Source organism: Pygocentrus nattereri, chromosome 10 (assembly GCF_015220715.1).
Source record: "Pygocentrus nattereri isolate fPygNat1 chromosome 10, fPygNat1.pri, whole genome shotgun sequence".
NCBI lineage: Eukaryota > Metazoa > Chordata > Actinopteri > Characiformes > Serrasalmidae > Pygocentrus > Pygocentrus nattereri.
The window spans coordinates 8312317-8328296 of record NC_051220.1 but is presented as its reverse complement, the minus strand read 5'-3'; the positions used below and the strand labels follow the sequence as shown (position 1 = coordinate 8328296).

The following is a 15980-nucleotide window of genomic DNA, read 5'->3' as shown; positions in this document are numbered from 1 at the left end:
AAGACAACCTGGGATAGTTAGACTCCTGATACACACTCAGAAACACCCAGGTGGCTCTAACCTGATTTTTTTTTTTTTTTTTTTCTTCTTCTTCTTCTTCCTTCAGGACTATGAGCAGAAGAAGCTACTCGCTACTAAAGGTTAGTACTGATTTCTTCACACATTTAGGCTAAGTTCAAATTACAAGCCTCATTGCCCAATACAAAATTTTTGGTCAGAATTAGCAAATGGAACAAGCTTTCATCACAGATATAATTTTGCTGTCATCCCTCAGCTGCTCTCGTTATTAAGAGTACAAAAAAGGAGGGAAGAAAATTCAGATATATTGGTTTTCTAGTGTTTACTGGCACTAACTTAGGCAGTGCTGCCACATTAACTCTGAATGATGGTGCTTGGTCAGTGGGAACACATGAATTCCAGTGTGATCATTCTCATGCATAGCTAGAAATTGGATGTGTGTGTGATCTTGGGCCACAAATGAAAGTGAGTCAGATTTTATTTGATAATATCAGATTTGTGAAATTAAGCAATTTAAAATGAACACATTTGACAGATTTAAAATAAACTGGTCATGTTGTGATTCTTACATACACTCATTACAGTTGATATTCTGCACTTTACCCTTACAGTCATTGTTTTATAGTCATTGATTCATTTCACATCTTCTGTAGTGGAGTACATGGTAAAAACAACAAAAATCCTCTAATTATTTACAGACTGTAAGTTTTAAAGCAGTGTTTTGCCGTTCCAAAGGAACTGTTCACGGAGTTTTCCCCCTAAACCATGAACTGTTCTCTCTAGTTATCAAACTCCTCATGAATTAGAGATGTGTTAGTGTAGAGAAAATATATGCAGAGCTGCTGTGTTTGTCTCAGCCATGCTGAAAAAGCCAGTGGTGACCGAGGTGCGGACCCCCACCAACACCTGGAGTGGACTGGGCTTCTCCAAGTCTATGCCTGCAGAGAGCATCAAGCAGCTACGCAGAGCCAGCCATGCAACTTATAAACCTGCGGTCAGAACTACGTACGAGGTATTTATGCACACAAGCTCACATGAGCATCTACACAGATCTGACGATGGTGCATAGAAACCCACCCTGGATTTTACACATTGCTGCTGCTGGAACAAAACCTTGTATCCCTATTTTGAAAGTTTTCTGAGATAATTTTTAAATTCGTGTTGCCCTTTACATTGTGTGTATATTTCATGATGACTGAACCAAAAGAACCACCACTAAATGACTTGGAAAAACATCTGGTTCCATTGACTTACACTAAAAGTAAAGAATGTTTTTCCCTTCTCTTGTAAAGTTACCGTTTTGGAGATAAGGGGTTTTGTTCCGACAACAGCAAAATGCTTCTAAGATTAGATAATTTAACTAATTAGTTGATGGCAGTTAATTCTGTAACAGAATAAACATAATTTAAAATATAGTATTTCACCAAAATGAGTGCACCCCTCACATTTCTGCAAATGTTTTATTATATCTTTTCATGGGATAACACTATAGAAATTAAACTTTAATATAACTTAGTCGTCAGTGTGCAGCTTGGATAGCAGTACAGATTTACTGTCCCCTGAAAATAACTCAACACACAGCCATTAATGTCTAAATAGCTGGCAACACAAGTGAGTGCACTTCACAGTGAACATGTCCAAATTGTGCTCAAAGTGTCAATATTTTGCGTGACCACCATTATTATCTAGCACTGCCTGAACCCTCTTGGGCATGGAATTCACCAGAGCTGCACAGGTTGCTACTGGAATCCTCTTCCACTCCTCCATGATGACATCACAGAGCTGGTGGATATTAGACACCTTCCGCTTGAGGATGCCCCACAGATGCTCAGTTGTGTTTAGGTTTGGAGACATACTTGGCCAGTCCCTTACCTTACCTTCAGCAAGGCAGTTGTCATCTTGGAGGTGTGTTTGGGGTTGTTATGGTGTTGGAAAACTGCCACAGTTTCTGAAGGGAGGGGATCGTGCTCTGCTTCAGAATGTCACAGTAGATGTTGGGATTCATGTTTCCCTCAATGAACCACAGATCCCCAGTGCTGGCAGCACTCATGCAGCTCCATATCATGGCGCTACCACCACCATGCTTGACTGTAGGCAAGAGACAGTTGTCTTGGTGCTCCTCACCAGGACGCCACCACACATGCTGGACACCATCTGAGCCAAACAAGTTTATCACAGGATATGGTTCCAGTAGTCCATGCTCTTGGACTGCTTGTCTTCAGCAAACTGTTTCCAGGCTTTCTTGTGCATCAGCTTCAGAAGAGGCTTCCTTCTGGGCAATGTCCATGCAGACGGAGTTGATGCATAGTGCGGCATGTGGTCTGAGCACTGACAGGCTGACCTCCCACTGGCAGCACTCATGCATCTATTTTTTGAATCCAATCTCTTGATGTGACGCTGAACACGTGGACTCAACTTCTTTGTTTGACCTAGAAAACTGCTGTATGACCTTGGCCGCTGCACTATAGCTCAGTTTCAGGGTGTTGGAAATCTTATAGTCTAGGCCATCTTTGTGGAGAGCAACAGTTCTATTTTTCACATCCTCAGAGAGTTCTTTCCAGTCACATGACACCAGGGAGGGACAATGACACAATTTAGACATGTTCACTGTGAGGTGGACTTGTGTTACCAGCTCTTTAGACATTAATGGCTGTGTGTTATTTTCAGGGGACAGTAAATCTGCACTGCTATACAAGCTGCACACTGACTACTTTAACTTATATCCAAGTTTCATTTCTATAGTGTCATCCCATGAAAAGATATAATAAAATATTTGCAGAAATGTGAGGGGTGCACTCATTTCTGTGAGATACTGTATGTTGTTTGAGTGATTTATTTTGAAACTGTAGTAAACAGTCTAACAGCCTGAGAACTACAGCTGCACAGTAATTTGATTAGTAGACAACAACATTGATTCTGGGAAGGAAAAAAAGAGATTTGTCTGTTCTCATGTGACCTTTGCAGTGTTCATGTCAGTGGAAAAGTGATTGTGGAAAAAAAATGCAATAATCGTTTTTGTTTGTTGTTTGTGTGTATATATGTATGTATATATATATATATATGTATGTGTATATATATATATATATATATATATATATACTTTTTTTTAACAGCACAGACTCTCTTAGACACAAACACTGCTATAGTAGGATTAACACTGCTGTACTAACAGAAATACTTTTGTACACTACATGCACCTACCATTTTAAATCACTATAGATATAGCCATTTGATAAATAAATGCTTATATGTAATTTTTAAAAACAGAAATTAAATATTTTAGGTATATACTGACAATGATCGAAACTCGCAGTGGTCAGAACAGAGATGTTCAAGCGTTTTGTGCTGCAGCAGATTAACAGTGAAACAAACACAGTCTAGTAAAGCTGTGTTGCTCTATGACATAATTGACTGATTTTTAGCATTAACTGAAATTCTTTAATAGACATCACTTGAATAACACCAAGGACGTCATTGTCTTTTGATAATTAATTTTTTTTGTTTCTTGTTTTGAAAGTTACACGTGTTTATTAGATGTCGCTCTAAATGACAAACACCAAAGTAAATATTTTAAATTGCTTTGCAATTCATTTAAAATTAAATGCAGTTCTCTTTCCCAACTTGGCAGTTATCACCTCTGAAACATCATCAGCAGTATTGCATTAATTCAAAAGTATAAATAAAATGGCAAGTTACATATAAAAGAGGCTTTTCTTTTGGCTTTGATTTTGGCCCAGTGTGTCATGGACTACACTTCCCCAGTGCACCGGTGAAAGCTCTAAGTCATTGAAAGTCAGCAACTAATGACTTCAAGAAAGAAATGAGCTGAATGTAAATGGTGTAAAGACTGTGATCTTTATGAATAAAATAAAAAATGATCTTACTACTTTATTAAACTAGGGTTAAGTCTGAACTGTGTGGACCATTGAAGGCTTATGTTTGGTGATTATGTTGGTCAGTATACTTGCCAAACACTAAAGTGTAATGTCAATTAGCTAACTTAAATGAAAATTTTGCTGTATTCTTTTGTTTTCTGGGGGCTGTTTTCATATTAGACTGTACAGCATGTGGAATATGTTTGATTCTTCCAGTCAGAAAGATGTGTTATCATAAAGTGACGTCAGGTAAGATGATGCTCTGTAATGTTCATATGAAGCATGCATGTATCCTGACTGATACAATACAAGAGGTGTAGGGGCGAAATGGCTGCTTGTTTCATTGCACCATAAAAGAACAAATTACTAAGTAAGAAAGAACTTTAATTCTAAATGCTAGGCTGCAGTCGATGTAAACTGCATTTGTAAAATACATCATCCAAAGCTGATTGTCAGAAGGATCCTCTTTCAAATACAGCTGATGCGGTCTACATTCTGCCACATTTTGAACTGCCAGAGAATCCCTCACACTCATCTACACACATCTGATAAATGTTGGAGAACCGCTGACAGATGAACCACTGCCCCTTGTTTTAAAAAGCCAGTAAAATATTTATTAGCATGTAGGGTACACTTTTTTTTTTAGCTCTCTGTTTAGGAGGGTGTAATTTGAATGCAGGGTGTGGAATGAACCTGCATTTGGTGAGTTGAGAACAGTTTTTATGTTGCAGGACTGCATTTAATTGCAAACAAATTGTTGTGCCCACTACACAATTCACTCTTCTCATCAGCATTTCGCTTGCTGGTTTATTATTCACACCAACAGTATTTTCTCAATTAAATTTTGTGCATCAGCTCCTCTGATGACGTAACATAGCGACCTTGATGGATCGTTCCATTTTGCCTTATGCAATACAAATAATGAGGTAGGAAGTCCTACCAAGGTCCCACCATTCTTGGCTGCTGCCTATCTTGGGGAATGCAGCTAAAGGCAACTTTATATGGGGGCAGTAGCAGAGGGACCAAAGAAGGCAAAATTAGTTTATCAATTAAGGTAACAATCTCTAGATTATAGAACTAATTGGTAGGTGCAGCTCTGTTGATTACTATACTCATGCAAACACACGCAGGAATTTGCTAATACTCCAGTTTACTTGAGCATTTGTGTATCTGTGTTGTAGGGTCCTCCTCTTTCTTGTGTTGGGGGTGGGGAGGTGCTGAGTAATGGCAGCAGCGGGGAGAGCTGGAGGGACAGAAATGGAAGTGCTATCGTCAACGGTAACGGAGCAGCAAACGAGTTCCCCTCTGCCATCAGTCCTCCAGAGAGGAGCAAGAGCAGGACTGGTGAATACAAATTTCTAGAACTTTTTTCTAGAGAATGAAAAGCCCTAGACCTCTTGTCAGCTTGTTTTTGCATGAACTAATGATGCGGAGACACACGGCAGAAACAGCTAAGGACCAATCCCATTTCTTATTTTCACTCCTACCCTTTGTTTTCGAGTGTTACTTTGCCCCTTGGAACTGAGTTACAAAAGGTAGTGGTTAGAATCCTCCCTACAAAATGGGACCCTCAAATAAAAATAAAATTAGTTCATTAATAGCTACTGGTGCTGCTCTGTAGGCGACATTGCCAGTCTGCAGTGACAGCAGAGGAGGGTAAAGTTCAGCTCCTCACTGTTGGGCTTTAGTTACATTTAGGGCATCATGACTTCAGAGAGGGAAAATTTATTATCACCCACCCCTAGTTCTTTGGTATTTTGAAGCTAAGATCAGCTGTTCACCAACTTTTTGTTTGAATTTTCCCATTCCATCTTTAACAGAGCTGCTGTTGCACAGTTGGACAGGCTTCACATATCACAGGCAAACAATCCTTTAACATAAAGCGAAAATGCAGCACAAAACTTAGAGTTAGAGTGTTGTTTAAAGTGGCTCCATAAGGTTAGGTTTCAAGTTTAACCTGCTGTGCTACCGATCCAAGCAGTGTTACCTTAGCTAAAGGAAACTAGGCAGGTTGCAAATATCAAAATATGCTGACACAAGCTTGATTACACCAAAAACAATTGCTATATCCACACATATACACTACATTTGGAGAGTAGTGCAGTAGCGCAGTTGTGCTGTATAAAGTCTCATTAGGTGAAAGCTTGTCCAACTGGACATAAGTAGCTATGAAAACACATCTGTGAATATGTGGTTTTACAATCATGGATCAGTGTTTGAGCAGCAGTAACTCTGCAGTGCGGAACTCATAAATTGTCTGTTTTTACAGCTGTAGATCAGTATTTGAGCAGCAGCAACTATATGGACTGTATCTCCTCCATGGCTGGCAGTAAGGGCTGCTCTCTGAGCTCCTCTTTGAAAGGTACAGACCTGCCAGAGCTCTTCAGCACGCTGGGACTGGGCAAATACACCGATGTCTTCCAGCAGCAGGAGGTACACACACTCTCAGTGATCGGACTGGATGTACTAGCCCTTATGTTGGGCTGATGATGTCCACTTTTCATCCTTCAGCTCAGCTAGATGATGGGATACTTGTGTTGTGAGAATGGAACAGAACATCCTGCTGTAATTTGAATTTAAAAGGGAAATGTAAACTGGGTTTTTATTTTTTTGGTGGTTCATTTGAAATCACTTTATCACTTAGATAAAAGAGTTCAGATGTGTCCGTATGTGTTCTAGATTGATCTACAGACATTTGTCACACTGACTGATCCCGATCTAAAAGAACTGGGAATCTCAACATTTGGAGCTCGTAGGAAAATGCTGCTGGCTATCTCAGGTGGGTATGTGGGCGGTCCTGTCTGACAATACCATGACAGGAGGTTGAGGTCATTCCAGAAGTTAGTGAAGAAAAGCTGTCCTCTGGCCACAAGCCAGAAAGTTTTCTAACAAATGTGTATTTTCTACAGACATTTCAATTTGCATTCAAAACATGTTCATGCAGTTCAGACAGGCAAGAAATGAACCGCTTGGCACACCAGATGAGAAAAATTGTGCTGCAAGACCAGAGGGTCTCTGGTGCTGGATAGCAGGTAGTACAAAGCACAGTTACAAAACATCGGAAGTGTTGCAGAAAGCGCTGACAAACACCAAGTTCGTTTTACACACTACTCGAATCGACTTAATTGAAAAGAATATAGTTTGTCAAGTTTAGTGTTGGCTAACTCATTTCCACTAACTCCCTGTTTTCAAGCTACAAGATATGAGGTGAAAACGGTGTAACTAGGCTTGTAATGTAAGGGGAAGTGAAAATAGGCAATTAGCATTTGTTTATCTTAGACATTGGATTAATAAATTTCTTAACGTAGACATAAAACCACTTCACTTCCTGTGGATTTGTGGTCTGGATTAAGTATAACGATGCTTAGTGGGGTCACTGTCTCTGCTTACTGTCTCCTGGCACATCCTGTGCCGTAGCCTGTAGCCAAGACTCCTATATATTTGTATTTTTCATGGAGGTATAATATAATAGTAATTGAAGCATGTACTGTTAAAAATAGTAAAATAATAATAATTTTATTTATATAGCACCTTTTATGCTGGTGGCAGCTCAAAGTGCTTTACAGACATTTGTGATAAAACAGTATTAATTTAGAATCAGAAGAAAATGACACAGATCAGATTAAAATTTCAGTACCATGAGATGGAGTTTTAATTAAAAGCTAAAGAGAGACATTTTTAGTTGCTTTTTAGAAGTGAGAACTGAGCTTGATTGTCTAATAAAAGGTGGAATTAAGTTCCATTGTTTAGAAGCGTAATAACTGAAAGATGCCCCATCCATGCTGTATTTGACAGCCGGTATTGTATTGTTTTTATCTGTATTTCACTTCTGTATAAATACACTGTATGGCTAAACTTAGATACCTGACCATCGCATCTGTATAAGCTTTTTGGACGTTCCGTTCCAAAATACAGCATTAATATGGAGTTCAGATCCTATGGCAGTGCCATGTTTAAAGTCACTGAGCTCTTCAGAATGACCCATTCTCCTGCCAGTATGTGTCTATGGAGGTTGCATGGCTATGTGCTTGATTTTAGAAATGGGTGTGGCTTAGTAATTAGGAGGAATGTTTAAATACATTTGGCCATATATTGTTGTTTCTCAATTTACATCTGTGTATTTTTGTGAAAGCAATCTTAAATCACACTCAAAAAATAATGAATCGCTGAATCTTCAGTCATGCTAGATATTTACACCCCTGTAGTTTCACTGTTAGTTCTGCCATTAAATGCGTCTCACATCTTTTCTCATTTGAACAGAGCTGAATAAGAGCCGGAGGAAACTCTTTGAGCCGACAAGCATCCACTCCTCTTTCCTAGAAGGCGGCACGAGTAGACGTCTCTCACACCAGTTCCACAATGACATAACGAGCATAAGTGGACGCTGGTGAGCTCCAAGCCTCCGGGACCCTGCAACAAAATGACTGCCCTTCTGACAGTGCCTCTGCCTGGGCTGCACACACCCCATCCCCTCCATAAGTCTGGTGGAGTATGTAGAGTGGATACTCCAGAAATATAGTATTAAATTATATGCACCGAGTTAAAGAATGTCACAAGTGCCAAAACAGGAGAATCTCCTTAGACATATGAAGGGTCAGCTGCTACTTTATAAGTGGTGTTAAGAGTTAAACGTTTGTAAAATCATGAATATCTGATGCAGTATTAAGTGAAAGGGTGCAGTTGTAGACGTAAAGTCTTGTGCGTTTGCCATGAAGGAGCAGGAAAAAGCACAGGTGGGGGGAAAAAAAAACCGTTATCATTGGTACTCTTGCTGTTTCAGCAAGTATCAGCATAAAGCACTTTAAGACAGCTTTTACCTGTGGGTTTTTCAAGAGCAGTCAATGCAGCTTGCATATGTTGATGTGATTCCAAAGCACTTACTGACCTTAAGTGTCTGGGCAGAGTTCAGAGTTTATGCCTTAGATCAGTTGATTGGTCATATTCATGTTCTTGAAAGTGCTCTGTTGGCGGTAGTCAGTGTTGTAAGGCTGCACTTATTCCAGATATTTTAAAAGCTTATTTTAGTATTAACAGTTTAATTTTATGTTTGCCTTAAGAAGTATCATGAGTTTACATTTTGTTTGCCACCTTTCTTACATTCCGTTATGAGTTTATCAGTGGGTAGGTTTGGATTATGGCCTGAGAATTACCGGTATAGAGTGTAGAATTTCTGCACTTTTTTGTAGGCCAGTGTTCATAAGGCTGCATGACTCTTGTGCAGGCACTTCATAACAGCTAATATACACCTATAAAAACTTAATTTAGTAAGTGCGGTTGAACGTAAAGGTTGTATTTGCCCATTTTAATTTGAACAGAGGGCAGTCAAAGCATTGTTTTTTTTTTTTTTTTTTCTGTCATTAAGTTGACAGACTTTGTAGCTCAGTGTTTTTCGCTGTCATATATTTTAAATTGCAGAGTCAGTTGTAATAGTAATTTCACCCAATGAAGCATCATGACATTAACCTGACTTGTGTTATGTCAGCTTGACAGAAGAGTTGACAAAAGCAACCTTTTATGACAAACAGTATCTATAGCAATAAGCCTTATAAATGCTTATTCCAGTTCATATCAGTCATCATGAGCTTATGTAGGTGTCGTGTAGCATTATGAACACTTGAATGTTACTAAAATTTCCGTAGGGGGTCCATTAGGGGGCAATAGAATTTTTTTTTTGTCTTATCCACTTTAACCCCTTATGCTCTCGGTCCATAAATCAGTTTTACCATCCCAAATTAGTTCAATAGCAGGAAAGTCTCTGTTCTTTCCTACGAAATTTGATCTGAGAGGTGTATTAGTTATGAAATCTTACACTTTCAAAGTGGGACCCAGCTTCCTGGCCCATGGACGTAGCATAATATATCTTACTCCTCTACTAATAACACACATTACATTGAATCAGACACTTTAAAAGCCCATTTCATGATTTACTATAGTCTTAGTCTAGGCTAGCATTTAGATTTTCTGATTTTCAATGAATTGTCCCCCAGCGTTCCTTAAATTAATGTTTTTTTCTCTTTCTTTTGACGATTATCCCAGGTCTGAACTCATATAAGATGTTGATATAAATTTGAACAGTTTGCATCATGTATTTGAGGCACGCAGACGGTGAAATGCATTTCCATCAGATTTGAGGGAGAAATTGTTTGTGTGTCTGTTTATTGGTGGCCATATTTTATTTCTTTATAGTTTTTTTTTGAGTTTTTACATAATTTACTTTTAATATGTTGTTTTATTGTTTTGTATTTTTAGTTGGAGCATCATGTGTTTGTATTGTTTTTTTCTAACAAGGGATGTATTCAGAATTTAACCATCAAATGCCTTATAGCCTCTGGATTATAATGCGTACGCTTTGTTGGAATATTTTCTTGTAAGAACTGTACGTAAACGGTAGTGCATTCAGATATGCAGGGAAGCCACTTTGAAAATGCGTATTAGCTTATTGTTGTGACAATCCTGATTGTATAAAACTTTTTTCTTTTTTTTTTAAACATCTGGTTAGTTTTATACGAGAGAATCTTACAAATGTTGCACAAGAGGTACCATAAGTAGCCTTTGCTAGTAGCTTTTTTTTTTTCTTTTTCTTTTTTAGCCTTATTTTGAGTTATTGGTTAATACTAAATATGCAGATTTTCTTTTCTTACTTTACTGTATCCGCCTCTAGATTGGTTAAAAACTGCCAGACACAATGGCTGAGAAGTCTAAATTTATATATACAAGGACCAATACGTGTTAAATACATTTAAGAGAAGGGATTCAGGCGACTTTGTTTAAAGCCTTATATTGATTCTGAGCCTGAAATTGATCTTGTGTTTGACAAATCATGCCAGTTTGGATGGAGTTCGTTACCACTATGTTTTCAAAGCGTTTGACTCGAGCAGTAACTCAGACGTTGACTGGTTTCAGCAGTATTTCTGGGGTGCGTTTTATGAAGGAACAACTGGGTTGTTCTGTTGGCGGTTGTTGTCTTTTCTCCCAAAGTGGAGGTTTGTGGGAATTGTAGTGATTTCTTTTGGGAGAAAACCACACGAAAGAAAACACTAGAAAAGGCCCTGCTTTGGATTCTTTGACAAAGGGAACAGAATTAGTGTTTTTGCCTTTAAAATCAGTGTCTTTGTAATGGAAGAAAACAACTGGTCCACTGTGACTGTTGGAATGTTGTCATAGTGACCACAGTGAGACTGATCCTATCTGTGTGCTGCAGAGCTTTTTCTCTGCCGCAGGAACAAAAGAAGCAAGTAGTAATGTTCAGGAATAATGTTCACTGATTGTGATTTCTGTCTCAAAATAAAAATAAAAATATGCAAAACTGCCAATGTTTGGGTTTAATTTGGAAGCTGAAGTCTGTGACTGTATGTACATCATTACCAGAGAGCATTGATCTGAATATTGACTATTCTATACTTTTATAATGCAGGTGTGCAGTACTATGTAAAGGTAAGAGACCACCCTTCATTTAATTACCTGTCAAAACAGCCATCATGCAGGAAAAAAGAAGAAAGTGTACACTTAATAGAAAATTACACAGAAGCATTAATAACTATATAAATATTTAGCGTGTCTACTTTTTACTTTCATTACAGCTTCCATTTTTTCAGGAGACTCAGTTTCAAAGGAATCTGCTGGGATATTTTTCCACATTTCCAAAGTTTGAAGCTGGTTGATCATTTCCTACAGTAATCAAACGCATTCAGTGGTGTTCAGGTCTGGTGTCTGGGGTGGTCAGTCCATTGTCCAGCTTCTTTGTTTGATGTGTCTCCTTTTCTCAGTGAGCTTCTTCTTGACAGCTACACATCCTTTCAGACCCACAGCGCTGAGTGGTCTTCTCACAGTGGAAGGATGGACAGAAACTCCTGTGGATGTTTTCAGATCTGAAGCAGCTTGATATTGAAGTGCTGTTTATCTGATGGGGGCAGTTTTGGTGTCTACCAGGTCTTGTATGGTTGAAGTTTTTTAGTGTATACTTTAACAGCAGACATGGTCTCAAAGTATCTTTCCACCAATGCATGAGCAGCCCCCACGGAGTGTCGCAGAGTGAGACGGGTAAAATTCCTACGAGCATGAATAGAAACCACTGAGAGGAACTGAGACTCAAATGGGGAAAAACTTCCTAAGAGCATGAGGAAGACCCACGGAGAGGAAGCAAGACTAAAAAGGAAACAACTCGAAAACGAGAGCGCTTTTTCTAATAGGGAGCCAAACATCCATTTAACCTCTGAGAGAGTTCTGCAGCGTTTTTACACACAAGGTTAATTTACAGCATTGTGAGCAGGAGCAGGCTGTTAACCAGGCCAGTGCAGGGGGGGAGTGGGGACAACCCAAGCGTAGAAAAATGAATAGATTAAATAACAATCCCTTAATAATTGCTGAATGTAAATATCGAACAGTGAAGTAAAGTAATAAACTCATTTGAAATAAAAATTCTAAACTAGTCCTGAATCAACCAATCACACAAATTTTGTGAACTGCTTTTTTTGTAGGCTACAGACACAGCAGAGCCTTTAGACCAATGTAGGGAACTCTGCTGCAGGACAGCCAGGTTCCTACACAGTGTGGTGAATTATCCTGGCCCCCAGTTCCTCGCCCATGCTTTAGATAGTCTCACCACAGTGGAAAGTGCTTTTAATAAAGGTGAATACAACAGAGCTAAAGGCAAATCTAACGGGCAAGAGCGGGACAAAATGTTGAGGTTGTGCGGGAGTGTGACAAACGATGCAGATTTTCTGTGGGACTGAGCTGAAATCTTGCGGGAAGGGGTGGGAGCAGGACTCAATCTCCCAGGTTCTGCTGAAAGGCAATAAATGTCTGCAATGAGTATGAAGAGGACATTAAGAAACAAGGGCAGAGTGTCATTGAGGCAAATCACCAAAAACTGTTTAACTGCTGCCCCCTTGTGGTGAACCTTCAGCCTCCAAAACATGAGTGAGTTAAAAGCCATTTCCATGAAGATGAGAAGTGCCACATCCAAAAAAATGGAGATGGGCTTAAAAAAGCTGCTGCCTAGCTGACTGTAATGTTGCACTGATTACCCAAGCATTTAGGAAATGATCCAGTTTGACATCTGTCAAAATGAAATTGTTAATGTTTCAAAGCCAAACGCTGTTCTCTTTCTGTGGTAATCGCATGTATAATTTCCAGTAGCTCCGTTATGCAACTACACTTCATCCTCCTACATACAGTGTGGAATATATACCATCCCCATATGCTTTAAACACATGTTCATGCACGTCCAAATGCTCTCTGGGTTTCAATCATGGCAGAGAAAAAACACTGGACTGTGCAGTGAAAGGGCGTCTATTGTTAGCTGAGCTCTCCCCGTTTAGCACTGGGCTGTGGAACTGCGTTCTCTGGAGTGATGGAGATCATCCAACATCAGTACCTGACCGCACTAATGTTCAATCAAATCCTCAGAGCATTGTTCCAACTTCTAGTGTAAAGCCTTCCCAGAAGGGTAGAGGCTGTAACTGCAGCACATATTCACTATTAATACCCAAGTGGAATGAGCATTAGTCTTGTAGAGAAGTGATGCATGAGGTTAATGAAATGTAGGTTGATATACAAGCATAAAAACATAAATACTAGATGTTATGTGACTGTATGCAACCACATGGTTCCTCCATGACTGTAAGCTTGACCTCGCCTAATGAGCTTTTCACCTTTTCAGGTCTCCTTTATCTGTCCTGTGCAGTGGACACTGAGAACAGAATGAGCCCTTCTTGTAGTACCGTTCTCCAGCAGGGGGCAGCACTCTCCACCGTCCGTTTGGCCTATTCACACCGATTTGTCGTTGTAGATTTTGGCAGTGCTTTTTGAGTAAACCGGCCGTTTACTAAAAGCCCTGAACGGCTCACTCTGGTCTGACACGCTGCTGTCCATTCGGTGTTCGTGTTTGGGAGCTAAAGTAAAAATAACGGATGTGCTGAGGTTTCTAGCTGTTTCCTGAGACCACACTATCAGTGTCTCTCTTCCTCTCTATCTCTCTCTCCCTCTCTGTCCCCATCCATCTATCTCCCTACCTACCTCCCTCACTCCCCTCCCTCTTGCTCCTGCTCCTTCTCTTCCCTCTCTATCCTCTGTCTCTTCTCTCTCCCCTTTCTCTCTACTTCTTCTCTCTGTTCTCTCACTCTGTCCCTCGCTCTCACTCCTTTAGTCTCTCTGCCCCCATTCATCTTCCTGTCTACCCATCGGTCTCTCACTGCCCCCCCCCGCCCTTTCTGTCACCCCTCTATCCTCCCTTTCTCTGTTACCCTCTCTCCCCTCTCTTCTAACTCTTTCTCTCTATATTCTCTTACTCTGTCCCTCACTCTCACTCCTTCAGTCTCTCTCCCGGTCTCCTCTCTCTGTCCCAATCCACCTTTCTACATACCCTTCACTGTCTTTGTCCCCCTCTCTCTTTCTTCTCCCTCCTTTCTCTCCCTCCCCCTTCTTATCCCTCTCTCTCTCCCTCCCTCTCTCTAACCCTCTCTTTCTCTCTGTATTCTTACTGTCACTCTCACTCCTTCAGTTTCACTCTCCTTTACTCTACATCTCTCTCTCTCTGTCCCAATTTGTCCATCTACCTACCTTTCACTGCCTCACTAACCCCCTCTGCTCTGAGCTGTTTACCTGTTGTGTATAATGTTATTCTCTCTGTGTTTGTGTTTACCTGATGAATGTCCACATCTACGTGGGTCCACAGCGGTCAGTCTTGTGCTTCATCGCCGCTGTGAAGGCACGAGACCCGTTTGGTACCAAATAAGGACATGAGCACCAGACAGTGACGTCAGAGAGATCAGTTAAAGAGAAATGGAGGGAGCGTGAGGAGAAGGAGGAGGAGGAGGAGGGGGAGGGGCAAACAACGAGATTTAAATGGAGGGGGGGGCAGAATTTCACTTACATAACAGAGAGAGAGAGAGAGAGAGCGAGGTAGGTGAGACCGGTGAGGCTGAGTTAGAGCTGCACCTTCTCCATGAAAAATGAAAACTTCTACAATTCCTTGATTAATAAACAAAAAGGGCCAGTTTATTGCAGTTGACGGAAGCTGAGGTATTATAGTCCATGTTGAGACACAATATCAGTCCTACTGCAATAACATCCTGTAATATGTATATTCTAGCCTGAGTTATGACCACATGGAAGAGGTGGTAGACACCAAAACCGCCCCCATCAGATAAACAGCACTTAAATCTTTCATCTGTGAGAGAGAGGTGAAAATCAAGCTGCTAAAATCTGAAAACATCCACAGGTGTTTCTGTCCAGTGGTTGGGATAGTGTAGTGGTTAACACCCCTGCCTTCTACACTAGACTAGGGTTCAATCACCCACCAGGGCAGCACCCTACACTATACCAATAAGAGTCCTTGGGCAAGACTCCTAACACCACCTTGGCCTACCTGTGTAAAATGACCAAATTGTAAGTCGCTCTGAATAAGATAAGGTAAATGTCCAACTTTCCACTGTGAGAAGACAACTCAGAGCTGTGGGTCTGAAAGGATGTGTATCCAAGAAGAACCTCACTGAAGTGTCCGTCTCCTTTTCTCAAACAAAGAAGCTGAGCAGTGGACTGACCACCCCAGAGTCCAGGCCTCAACATCACTCAATGTGTTCGATTACTTCAGAAAATGATCAACCAGCTTCTAAGACTGAACTTTGCAGATTTCTATAAGAAACTGAAAGTGAGTCTCCTGAAAAGAATGGAAGCTGCAATAGAGATCAGACACAGCAGTGCTGCTGGAGTTTTAAACACTGTGTCCACTCACTGTCCACTCTGTTAGACACTCCTACCTCGTTGGTCCAACTTGTAGATGTCGATAGCTCTGCTGCTGCACAGTCTGTTAGTCATCCTTCTAGTCCTTCATCAGTGGTCACAGGACGCTGTTGGCTGGATATTTTTGGGTGATGGACTATTCTCAGTGCAGCAGTGACACTCAGACCAGCACCACGTCAGTGTCACTGCAGTGCTGAGAATGATCCACCACCCAGCTAGTACCTGCTCTGTGGGGGTCCTGACCATTAAAGAACGGGGAAAACAAAGTATGCAGTGAAACAGATGGACTACAGTCTGTAATTGTAAAACTATGTGGTCAGTGGAGCTGATAAAATGGACACTGAA

At 40.5% G+C, this 15980-nt stretch overlaps 1 protein-coding gene across 1 annotated transcript in view; it reads left to right on the top strand.

The window, feature by feature from the left end:
- Positions 1–11206, top strand: part of bicc1a (BicC family RNA binding protein 1a) — a 72536-nt gene extending 61330 nt beyond the window's left edge. Inside the window, exons 16-21 of the mRNA XM_017704953.2 lie at positions 107–140; positions 876–1030; positions 5075–5237; positions 6163–6326; positions 6573–6672; positions 8154–11206. Coding sequence (XP_017560442.1) covers positions 107–140; positions 876–1030; positions 5075–5237; positions 6163–6326; positions 6573–6672; positions 8154–8284 — 747 coding nt within the window. The 3' untranslated portion in view covers positions 8285–11206. The remainder of the gene's footprint in view (positions 1–106; positions 141–875; positions 1031–5074; positions 5238–6162; positions 6327–6572; positions 6673–8153) is intronic.
- Positions 11207–15980: the final 4774 nt, after the last annotated feature.